At 31.1% G+C, this 12646-nt stretch overlaps 5 protein-coding genes across 5 annotated transcripts; 2 read left to right on the top strand and 3 right to left on the bottom strand.

The window, feature by feature from the left end:
* GO595_003000 (STE family protein kinase) lies at positions 1–1347 on the top strand (the record flags this gene model as incomplete). The annotated part of the gene is made up of 1 exon (XM_067915973.1): positions 1–1347. The coding sequence occupies one exon, from the start codon at positions 1–3 to the stop codon at positions 1345–1347; it is 1347 nt and encodes a 448-aa protein (XP_067776801.1).
* Positions 1348–2855: 1508 nt separating this feature from the next.
* Positions 2856–4520, bottom strand: GO595_002999 (rab3 GTPase-activating protein regulatory subunit; the record flags this gene model as incomplete). Its single annotated transcript, XM_067915972.1, has 1 exon — positions 2856–4520. One exon carries the CDS (start codon positions 4518–4520, stop codon positions 2856–2858), a length of 1665 nt encoding a protein of 554 aa, XP_067776800.1.
* Positions 4521–4867: 347 nt separating this feature from the next.
* Positions 4868–9685, bottom strand: GO595_002998 (viral A-type inclusion protein; the record flags this gene model as incomplete). Its single annotated transcript, XM_067915971.1, has 2 exons — positions 4868–7576; positions 8801–9685. 2 exons carry the CDS (start codon positions 9683–9685, stop codon positions 4868–4870), a joined length of 3594 nt encoding a protein of 1197 aa, XP_067776799.1.
* Positions 9686–10117: 432 nt separating this feature from the next.
* On the top strand, positions 10118–11524 carry GO595_002997 (uncharacterized protein; the record flags this gene model as incomplete). The annotated part of the gene is made up of 1 exon (XM_067915970.1): positions 10118–11524. One exon carries the CDS (start codon positions 10118–10120, stop codon positions 11522–11524), a length of 1407 nt encoding a protein of 468 aa, XP_067776798.1.
* A 316-nt stretch (positions 11525–11840) lies between these two features.
* Positions 11841–12500, bottom strand: GO595_002996 (Myb-like DNA-binding domain containing protein; the record flags this gene model as incomplete). The annotated part of the gene is made up of 1 exon (XM_067915969.1): positions 11841–12500. One exon carries the CDS (start codon positions 12498–12500, stop codon positions 11841–11843), a length of 660 nt encoding a protein of 219 aa, XP_067776797.1.
* Positions 12501–12646: the final 146 nt, after the last annotated feature.

Raw genomic sequence — 12646 nt, 5'->3', positions numbered from 1 at the left:
ATGTTTCGTTTGAAAAAGGCGGAATCTCGCGATCAATCTTCATCATCTCTCGAGGTTTCCAGGCCATATGACGTCCGTGCTGGAGTCAAGATAACGATCGATTCACAAACTGGGCAATACGTTAATGTTCCAAGATGTTTAATTGGATTCATTCCACTTTCATCTGCAGCTTCATTTCAGAAAAACTTAGATCCATCTCTTGAACCAACACTTCCTGGTGCCAAACCAAAGCCAATAGTTTCTGCACCATATGATTTAATCCATGAAGTTCATGTCGATTTTAACTCAGAAACAGGCTTTTCTGGACTTCCTCCAGAATGGGAAAAGATTCTTAAGAAGAGTGATTTATCCAAAGATGAAGTTCTACAAAATCCACAAGGAGTTTTAGATATCCTTAATTTCATGAATGAGAGTACAAAACCTGCACCAATCGAAATGAACACCACATCAGATGATAATTTACCACCACTTAGCCAAATCATCAAACCAGCAAATCCTCTTAAATTTCTTAAAAACATTGAGAAACTTGATGAAGGTTCCACATGTATTATCTACAGTGCATATCATCCCGAATTAGATGAGACAATTGCGGTCAAAGAGATGCAACTTAATGAAACGAATGAAGAAGCCATCTTAGAAGAAACTCGATTAATGGCCTCCATGCATCATGAAAACATAGTATCATTTTATGCTGCTTACAGAGTCAAATCCACCCTTTGGATTCTTATGGAATTAATGGATGGTGGTTCATTGACAAATGTAGCCACATATTGTGAATGCCAAGAACCACACATTGCGTATTTTGCTCGAGAAGTCCTTAAAGCATTAGACTACATGCATAAGCAAAACAAGATCCATAGAGACATCAAAACAGATAACGTACTCCTGAAACCCACAGGTGAAGTACGTTTAGCAGATTTCGGTTATACCGCTCAATTATCGTCGAGTAACGATTTCAGGAAATCTGTTGTGGGTACACCATATTGGATGTCACCTGAATTAATTAAGTCATTGCCTTATAGTTTTGCGGTAGATATATGGTCGTTAGGAATTCTTTGTAGAGAATTGGCAGAAGGTGAACCTCCATATGTCGATGTGCCACCTATGAAGGCTTTATATATGATAGTGTCAGTCGGTATACCAGAGATTTCGGCAAAGGATCAAAGATCCCCGGAGTTTTTGGATTTTCTAGATAAGTGTTTAAATGTGGACCCAGATCAAAGACCTTCGGCAGAGGAATTGTTGAAACATCCTTTCATAGAAATGGCATGTGAGACAAAGTTTATACCTCCTTTGATTCAATTGGCGGCGCAGTTAGCAACGAACGAAGAATTTAATGATTTTTAAAATTCCATTTATATACAAATACTATTGTTTTGATAAAGATAATAGTTTAAGGATTGATTTAATATTGGGTTTTGTGCTGAATAATAAAATGAAAACGTTTTCGTTGGTGGGTTTTATTCAAATGAAATGAATTGTGATATCAAAAATAGGATGATCATGTACGATAATTTAAAAGATAGAGATGATAATTGAAGTCTATATATTAGATATAATATATGCTATTTTAATAATATTTTTTTTTTTAACTTCTTGAATTTTAATTAAAAGAATAATTGAAGTTTCAAAAGACAAATTTTTTATTTGAAATCTCATGTGTCTCTAAAAACAATGAAATATCAAAGTTTTTCAGAAATAGTCTTATGAAAATTTCTATTTTATATATATATATATATATATATATTATTATTATTATTATTATTATACATTTTTCATTGGTAATTTGGTTGTGGAGAACTTATATTGAAATCCATTTTCTTGGTTAAAATGATCTTACAAAATTTAATATGATTCTTAAATAAATTTTGTTAATATTTTATACACAGAAATAGTTAAATTGCTTCTTAAGTAAGAAGGAATTGATATTAGATATTTATTATAAAAATTATATATTTCCAAATAATTTTTGGAAATTATTCAAATTATTTGATATAGCACTTATGAAAGCATCTGAAAATAGCCATATTTATTATACAGAAATAGTTAAATCACTTCTTACTCAAAGAAACTGGCACAACTGTCAAGATGATGAAGAGTATCGGGTATTACAAACTTTATCCAATAACATATACAAACAGTAACGTTTTTGTTCTTTTTTCTCTCTTGTTTGTCCACAATTCCTTGAGAGCATTTTATACAGAAATCAAGCAATACTACCCTTCAACACCTTTTATTTTAGTAGGAACGAAAACTGACTTAAGGGATAATTTCATAGTTGAACCACTCAAATAATAGTAATGAACCAACTTCATCCCAAGAAGGAATATCAGCTGCTGGTAACATGATTCATGTAAGATATAATTTGAGAAAAGTTTTTCTACGTGCAACAGAAGCTGTTTTAAAAATTGGCTTTTCAAATACAAAAGTAAAGAGAAGGAAAGAAGACCGTAAAATGTTTTAAGTGAAATATTTTCATGTAATTTTGAAGTTATAAGAATGTAAAAGTATTCCAACAAAATGGTGTATAACAAACATATTTTTTTATTAATAATGTAATTCAAAAATATTTATTATTATTAATATGTGAAAATTATGAAATTTTAAATTTTTTTATAAGCTATATTTTCAAAATGATAGGAATGTGTTAATTATTTTCATTTAAGATACCCATTTTTTTTAATATTGAATTTTCATGTCATCAGGTATGTATCTTTTAATACATTAAAAAAAAAAAAAAATTAATGGGAAATGGCCGCCAGAAACGACATAATTTTGTTATATGAATTTTTTCAAGCTCTTTCAAATCAAAAAATATCATCAAAAAGTATTTTTATTTCTTGAAAATGTTACATTTAATCCTTATCATTAAATTGGTTTTCCATGAAATACGACAGTGTCATTTTGTTATAAGTACCATTTGGCATCACCAATTGCTTCATCACCTGTGCGCATTCTTCCTTCACGTTTTTCGTGGACAAGAACTCGTGCAGCGCGTTCTTTGCGACAGTTATCTGTGCGGACGATGCAGACATAAACCAAATCACAAATCGCATTATGAACTCTTCTTTTGTGCATCGCGCGATTCGATATGAATGATATATATCATTAACAGTAACATTCTCTGTTCGTATAAAAGAAAAGAAGAAGTTCGGTGACTTCAATGGTGTCATCAGAAACATTTTCAAGTTTTCTTCTTTTGGTTTCGGTATTTCTTTTGTCGGAAGATCGAAATCATTAAAAATAGATTTAAGATTTGATACTTCAATGGTTTCGTAGTGTTTATATTCGTCCCAACGATTCGCAAGTTCGATGAAACATTTGTATTCGAAGATGTCATTCGCTTTATGTAATGACGAATTGGAACTCTCGAAAAATGATTTGGAATCTTCTTCAAAAGTATCAATGTTTACGTTCGATTTTAATGCTTGAATCGATTGATATAGAAGTTCTTCGGTGATATTGGGATATAATAATAATACTCGAATTGATGATGCGCCAAGTTCGGGTGTCGTAACTTTTCGAATGATTTCGAGAACAGCTTCTTCATTTATGTTGTCAGATGAAACTGAAGAATGAAGTTCTTTGATGATCGAATTTGATTCATTTGTAAGGAAAAGTGGAAACTCGAAATGGAAATCAAGTGGTGACTTGTATTCGTTTGTGTTATTTTCGTTTTCATAATTTACTTTTAAGGATGCAACATTTCCAATTGAATCAATAAATGTTGATCCAAAATCGTTTTCTGGTCCATATACTTGGAAGAGTTTGCCGTTTTTATCAACTTTAACTGCATCAATGATTTTACCACTTGGAATAAGACAACAAGTAATCATTCCTCTAGATGGAGTATATACAAGTAGAAATTCATCTTTCCATGAAATCTGAGCATCACGTACACCCTTAATAACTTTGGAAATATGTCCAAATACAGAATCTACAACAATAACACGACCTCTCGCATCGTTGATAGCAAACCAGCGACCGTTTGGACTCGCAAATATTTGGCGACCGTTACGGTCCTCGTCGATTATTTCGTATTCAAATGCTGCCTTTGGGATTGGAGGCTCTTCTTCTTCAGCTTCACTTCCGACAATCCAGTTAGCTGCTATTTTGAAGAATCTTGAAGCTGCTTGTTTAACACGTTGTGCAGCACCAGCATCTTGTGGTTTGGATATCGAATAAACTGATAAAAATGGTTTAGAACCTGTGTTGACAAGTGCTGGAAATGGATGAAGACCAGAAAGCATAAGAGAGGATAAGTTAGAATTGACGATCGCAGAATCTGATACATTGTTATGGTTGGTTTGCCATTTTTGAAAGTTGACTTGTTGATCACTGTCTTTGTTTTGTATTTTTTGGAGTAAAGATTCAAGAGGAATTGTAATAAATACCCCTTCAGAATATTGAACCAAAAAAATAGAAAATGATTTGGTAAAATAACTCTTTGAATGAGAACAAAGCTTAACACTTTGGATAGGTGCATTACGTGGCGTTAAAGTTAAGAGAACATTGTTCATTTCAAAAAAAATCAAACGACCACTTGTTGTCCCCACGCATAAAATCCATGGGTTTGTGCATGCATTTGACAAACATGTAATTTTTTCATTTTTTTCTAAGGGAATTTGAAATTGTGAATTATTTCCATCTTTTCCATAATATTCAATAGAATCATTGTTTAAACTGCATAATGTTACGCCATCTGGAGAAAGAATACATGTAGAACTTAGTAAAGAAGCAATAGATGTATCATTTTGTGTGCTAATTTTCCATGTTGTGTCTATTTCCATTTGTCACTTTTTGTATTTAAAAAAAGCAAAAAATTAAAAAATACTCGAAAACATATACAGTTTAATAATGGATATTTTCAAACCTTATAAGGTATTAAAGGATGAAGTAACTTTTTGGTTGTTAATTGACTATATTTTCCAGGTGTCAAAAGATTTCTTTTTGGTGTTTCTTTATCACTTCTTGATATTTGATTTGGTCTTATAATTGGATCTGGCGGAGGAATATTAATAGGCAAACATCCTGCCATTGTTTGAAGCCTTCTTGTGAACAAACAAACAGCTATTACAGCTCTTATATTATATTGTGGTGGCTGTTTACACATTAATAAACGCTTATCAAACTTAATCAATAAAAGTTTTTGTGCTCTTAATAATTCTGTTCTAAAGAAGAAAACTCTATGTGAAACAGAAGCAAGAAGTGCTTCTTCAAGTGATAATCTTAATGCGTCTGATTCTAAGTGAATTGAATCTGTTTCATGTATTACTCTATGAATTCTTCTTCCCCAATTTTCCCATTGTTTTAATGCAATGATTTGTGACTCAGCCTTTTTCATTTCTCTTTTCATTTGTTCATATTCCTTATGTTCTTGTTGAAGTTTCTTTAAATTTTCTCCAACTTCTTTTTGTTTATTTTCTTTCGTGCTTAATATTTCTTGAACATAGTCAGATATTTTTGTAGCTGATGATATCCCAAGTTGACTTTTTACATTTGTAACATCTTCAAGCATTTCCATATAATGTTCTTTTGATGCTTTAGAATTTTTAAGTTCTTCTTCAGCAGCATTAATTATTGAATCAATATTAAATGTGTATTTATTATCAAGATATTTTGATAATCTATCAGATATTTCTCCAAGTTTTGATTTTAAGTCATTAATTTGTTGTGATTGTTCAACTTGTATTACTGTTGCTTGTGCAGTTGCTCTGGATTGTAAAAGTTTCTTTTCTAAGTTAATTCTTTCTTCAAGTGTTCTCATTTTTAATTCAATTGATTTATTAGATATTCTTAATGTGGATAATTCAGATAAAAGTTGTTGATTTTTAGCATTTAATACTTGATTTTGTTGTGTATAATTTTCATTTTCATTTTGTATTTTTTCCATTTTTTCCATAATTTGATTAATTTTATTTTCATATTCTTCACGTGTTTGTTGATTAGCTTTTTGTATTGACTTATTAAGTTGTTGATTTGCATGCTGAAGTCTTTCTATTTGATCTCCAAGTTGTTTTCTTTGTTTTTTAACTCGTTCAAAAACTGTTTCAAAATTATTAATTTGTTTGTTTAACGTATTAATTTGTGTTGTTGAAGAATTAAGTCTTTCTTGATATTCCTTATGTTTCTTCTCATCTTCTTCGATTTGACTTTTATAATTTGCGATTTCTTCATTCTTTTGTTCGATTTGCTTTTGAAGGTTTTCAAATTCTTTTGATTTAACTTCCAATTCTTTAGATGTTTCATTTAATTGATATTGTATTGAAGAAAGTTGACTTTCAATTTCACTTGTTGATTCTGAATCATTTGTTTTTCTTTTTGATTTACCAAGTGCTTTTCTTAATCTTTTGATTTCATTTTGCATTTGTTCTGTTTCTTGAAAACTTGATGAGCTCTTTTGAATTTCTCCAGTCATTACATTAAATAAATCAACAACAATTTTATAAGTTGACTCATCATCACTGATTTCTATATAATGACCAACAAATCTTCTAATTTTTGAATCAACATGTTTCATATGTTTAATTAATTTTGAAATTGACTTATTTGGTATTTGTTGATCATCATTATTTTCTTTCTTTTGACGAAGAATATTTATTTCATTTCCACAATGTGCAATTCTCAAATTTAATTCTGTTGTATAATTTTTAAGTAGTTCATTAATATAAACTTGTGCACAAAACATATCAAATAATTCCCTTAAATCAACATTATTTTCGATATCGAATTTTTCAACCATATTTTGTACTCTATCTTCCATTTGTGTTGACTGAAGTAGATCAAAAATATGTGAAGTATCAATACCATCAATTGGAAATTGTTCTTCAAATTTCTCATTTGAAACTCTTCCAATTGTTTCTTCAATAAATCTTCCTAATTGAGCACATCTTTTAATTAATTCTGATTTAGATTGTTCATCAAGTAAAGGTACTTCATTAGAATTTGGTGTACAAAATATAACTGATTGAAGATCAGAACTATGCGTTAATTTTTGGAGAAAACTAAGTTCTTCTTCAAAAAGAGATAATACTTCTTTGCATTTTTGTTGACATTCTTGAAGATTTTTATCTTTAATATCCATTTCATTTAAAATGTTTTTGTTCATTTCATACAATGATTCTAACTTTGATTTAAAGAATGTGAATATAGAAATAATTCTTTCTTTAATTGGGAGGTTTGAATCATTTGTAATTTTAGCTATTTCGGTTTGAACAGAAGCATCTTTTACTCCATCAATTTCATGAATTATTGCTGACATTAATGAATATAATTCATCAGTAACGTCAAATTGTTTTTGAAGTTCAGTGTTTGTTTTATTTGTGGTGATTTTATCATGATTTTTCATACTCTCTTTATAAAGAGCTTCATACTTTTCAATCATAAGATCTTGTTTCTTTGTTATTTCAATAAGTTGTGATCGTTGATGACTTAATGATTGTACATCATTGAGTTGTGATTCCATTATTTCATGCATAGAATTAAGGGAATTTTGTAAGTTGTTAAAATCATTTTGAAGTGATTTGTTTTGATTATCAAGAGCATTTATTGTTGTTTTAAGTGTTGTGATTTGATGCTCTAATGTGGTAATTTTACTATTTGATTCTTCAAGTTGCGTTGTAAGACGATCATTTTCTGTTTGATATTTTGTTATTCTTTCATCAAAACCAAAATCTGTAGATTTACTTTCTTTTCCAGATTTTTTGTTGTTAGATTCTATTAATGAATCAATGAGGTCTAGAACATCAAATAATTGATTTGCATTTTTTTTATATTTTGTATTAAAAGCAGTAAGAAACATAGATACGTCAGTATCTGGTGAATCCGTAATTGATGTTTGTGAAGAAGTTTGAAGAATATTAGAATTTATAGAAAAATCTCCAGATAGCATCGTGTTTGTAGTTGAAATTTTATCTTCTGTTTCGTCTAAAAATTCGAGAAGTTGGTTATCACTTTCATCTTGAAATGAATGTAATTCATTTTTATCAATTGAAAGATTAGAAATATCATCCAAAAGAGCACTTATGTTATTTGATGAACCATCATCTGATGAATTAATTTCACCCATTCCGTTAATTTTTGCTTGTAAAGATTTCACACTTGAAGACACAGAGCTCATTTGGTGTTATTCTAAACGTCTTTTAGAGAACATTATCTTGAAAATTTAAAAACCCGCCAAAATCTTCACAGAGAAAACATTCACATTTAAGTGTTAAATACCAATGAATAAATAGTAATATAGATCAAATTTTATTGAAATGATCAAAACATTAGTAATTTCAAAATGTGCAAATTAACTAAATATTTTATTATAAATCAGAAAAACATCGAACTAAAATAGTTAATATTTATATTTAAAAAAATCTATTTATATTTATTCATCAGAATGGAACATTTGGGAATTCTGTGCCGAAGTCAAGTTGCTTTGCACTATCAATTCCAGTTGCGCTCTCGTTGTGTGTATCTGTTCTTTTAGTTGTGTCATTTCTACTGGATCAGAATTTTGGAGAATGAACCTCAACGAATGTGTCATTTTCTCAATTATTGTATGGTCCACATGAGATATTTTCATTGATGCAATAATTGTTTTTTCAGTCAATGTCAAAATCACAGATGCTTTCATCAAATCAACTTTTTGTAAAGTGTCACATAAATTCTTAATAACTGATAATTTTTCTGCAAGTTGGTCAAAATCAGCGATATTAGTATCCATTAAATATGAAAGTATATTCATGTTGGATTGAATGATAATGGGGCACCCGAATTTTTCAATTGGAAAATAAATTGAGAACCCAACGACGGTTTCAGGAGGAAGTTGCTTGAAGAGCTCCAAGACGTAGTTAGAAACACTTGAAATTATGTTTTCATCAACGACTTCGAGAGCTTGTGGATCAGTAAAAAGTTTTTTAATCGTTTTGAAAACAAGTGGAAATAATTTATGATGAATAACTTTATTAGAAAAGAGAAAAGAGATATAGATAATAAGGATATCATGTAACGATTCACCTTTTTGTTCATAAACAGAATAATCAAAGATATTAAAGTCAAATGTGGAAAATAATGGATACATTAAATCAGAATCGATTGAAATTGTATGAAGCAAAAATTGCTTCCATACAGTGTAGCTTATACTGTGTTCAGCTTGCTCGTGAGTAATATTTATAATGGATTCTGGGTTAAAATCATAAGTCTGATTTTGAATTAATGTATATAAATACCTGAAATATAACATAGGAGTGGATTCAACAAGAAGCGGTTGAGTTTCAATTGTACTGAATTGAAATTCGAGTAATTGTTTGAGTGATGGAAGTTGGAAATCTTCTTTTTTGAAACCGGCAAAATTCAAAATTTGCGATACGGGAATTGCATTGCCTGCAAATTTTTCGTAAATGGATGCATCTATTGACAAAATTTCTCGAGGTTGTTGTAAAGATGAAAGGTTAACATAAGAAGAATCGGTATCTGGGATATCTTCGGATTCCATATCATTTCCTTCAGAAAGTGATGATGATAAATTTGTAGAATTATCAATTTCTCTTTGTCTTAATAAATTATCAATGCTAAACTCATTTGGGATTGCATCTTTAGAACTTTTCCCCTGGTTCAAGAAGGAACTTAAATCATCATAAGAATCAGATTCTTCTGCATTCATCATTTCTATTTCTTTGATCTTTTTCTTGTTCATTTTAATGGCAATAATAAATTCTCTCAAAATCAAGCGACATAAAAAATTGTTCTGAGTTTTATTAACGGTCAACATAATGATCTAAAAATATAAAACTCTCCAAAAAATATTCAAAAAAAAAAATTATTTCAAGTAGTGCATACACCTTTTGATAAGTTTCCTGTTAGTATATATTCTTTAATTATATTTATTGAAAGATTTATAAAAATTTATTTATCACAATTTGAAAAGCAAAAATATTGCAATCATTATTTACGAGGTTATGTGATAATGTAATATGATTTTAGCTTCGAAAATAATTTTGTTCTGAAATTCGATGTTGTTACAGGAGTGAGGATTTTTAAGTGTATTTTCAATAACTTATACAAATGTGACAAATGCGCTTTTCAAGACAAATAACCGTCATTCTCTAATCCACAATTCCAAAAATAAATGGCAAGCTTCGGTTTCACATCTATATCTTTCGATGATCCTTTAGCCAGAATGACATATGTTGAAGAACTTCCAATGATTGCAGAATGTTTAACATTTGATCACTTTTGCCAAGAACTTCAAACAATCTTAAGGTCAATAGGACAAATCAGCTCAATGGTCACAAAACTAATCGAAGCCTTACCAGATATTCTTTCACACCTTAAAAAAGAAAACAAATTCAAAGTTATTTATTTGATTGGAGAAAAGCTTTGTATTTCAGCAGAGGAAAATGTTAAGCAGCAATTCCTTACGTTAGCTGAGAAGCTTCTCCAAGAACTTGGAGACATCCAATATGAATTCACAGAACTCATCAAACCTCAGTTAGAAACCTTATCCGAATTTCCCAACAAATTTGCACTCTGGCGTTTAGCCAGGCTCACTCGAATTTGTGATGATTATTCTCAATTTGAAGAAATTATATGTCGAGCATTTTCCATTCCAGATTTATCCAACATATCCGAGATTCTTAGCATTCTACATCCCGATCTTGCTCGCAAATACATCATTAATGCCTTTCTCTGCCCAAGTGATAGCTCACATATATCAGCCATTAATGCCCTTGAAACCCACAAAATTGATGCCAACGAAGAATGTTTTGCCATACATCTTCTTAACGAGCAAAGCCCAAGCGTTCTAAGTCGCATCTGTAAACTTCCGCCCGAGATGATAAGCAAAGATCTCTTAATCCGCCTTCTTGAAACTGACTCCATCTCATCCCTCGCTGCCTCCGTCGCGCTGGCTTCCCCCTACTTCGAGGAGGTCCTCCCGAAGCTCGAGGGCACGGGCGCAGTTGGCTGCGAACTGAACTGTGTCAATTTTGACAATCTCAAAAAGTTCAGTTCCATTCCGTACGACTTCTTATCGCTCATGCTTAAGGAATCTAAAGAAATCTTGAAGCAGAGCACCATTGAAAACATTGCGTCATTAGACATTAGTAACATTTTAACCAAGTTAATATTTCCGCGCATGAATGAAAAAGGTAATTGGCGCACGCGGTTTAACGCAATACAAATAGCAAAAGAGTTGCTTAAGAAAGAAGAGGTTATAAATAATAAGCAGTACATGTTCGAGTTCGCGAAATTCGTAATTGCAATGGGATGCGATCACGTTTATAGCGTACGAAAAGCCGCATTCGAATTGTTAGGCATGTTCCCGAAAGGTGAAGAAATGGACTTCGTCATCGACGCATTTTGTACAATGGCTGATGGCGAATTGGATGAAAATGAAAAGCAGATTTTGGAGGAGTTCGTTACGCTAACTAGAAAAGTTTTGGTGGAAAATTGCGAAAAAGAAAAAGTGGAAAAGTTGTGTAAAGCAGTGAAAATAGACGGAAACGCCGCTAATATATTCGATATGAGCCAGTGAATAAAAAAATATTTTTTGGAATTAAAGATACATTCATAAACGCATTCTTTGGCCCCAGGGATTTCTACTTTAGGCTAATTGCATCATTTATGGTCTGACAATTCAATCAATCCAAAATCCAAATAATTGATAATGATATGTTGGATAAAACATAGCGAAAGCTTTGGATGACCTTTTCGTATAAATAAATAAGCTAAATGGTATTTTATTCGTTTTAATGAAGATATGGTAAATGATTGAACAAAAAAATCTCAACAAGAACTTCCTCAGAAAAATACATTGTTAATTTTTAATTAAAATGTTTGGCTTGACATGTTCATTGAGATTGAGTTTGATTCAGGGGATTTTGGTTTGCTCTAGCCATTGGATTAAACAAAACATTGTCGGGTATTGTATTTAACCCGAAACCATTTATTGCATCGAAAGGCTTTGAATGACGAGCAAATTGTTTTAAATATGTTTTCCAACGATTCCTAATTGCTTCAGGTGTTCGACCAGGTAAACTTTTTGCAATAAGACTCCAACGGCCACCTACCATTTTGTACATTTTTAGGATAATTGCGTCTTCATAATTATCAAAAGGATCAGTTCGAGTCGCAGGAAGCGTTTTCATATTCCACCTTTCACGGCATTGTTCTGTATCTCTTAGTGGTACAAACTTAGATACATCTTTCCACCTCTTTGTGCCAAATTGATAAACCGCAACTGTAAGCATTTCATCTTCTTCTTTAGACCATGGGATCTTTTTTATAATCTTTGAAGGGATTGTTTTGTCTGTATTCTGGGGATCCTTGAGATATTTGATTATTTCAATTGGATATAAATGTTTAGCGGATATTTCTTTATCATTGTAATTTATAGGCACACCGGGGAATGACAGGGGTGGTTCTTGTCCAAGAGTTCTCTTATGTCTTTGCCTTTGTGGTGGTGGTGGTGTTGGCATTGGATATGGTTGTTGGCAGAAGAACATGTTCATCGGGTTCATTGGGATTGTCAATTTTTGTATGAGGCATTCAAAAAGTAATAGAACGAGATAAAAAACCGCTTTAATAGTTCAAAAATTAATTGAAAAATAGAGTTAAGTTCAAGGCCTTGAATTGTTAGCGTAATGTGTTTATATCT

The sequence above is a fragment of the Histomonas meleagridis genome (genome assembly GCF_020186115.1).
Source record: "Histomonas meleagridis strain 2922-C6/04-10x chromosome Unknown contig_20, whole genome shotgun sequence".
In the NCBI taxonomy this organism is placed as follows: Eukaryota; Parabasalia; order Tritrichomonadida; family Dientamoebidae; genus Histomonas; species Histomonas meleagridis.
This window is presented reverse-complemented; position numbering and strand designations above follow the sequence as displayed.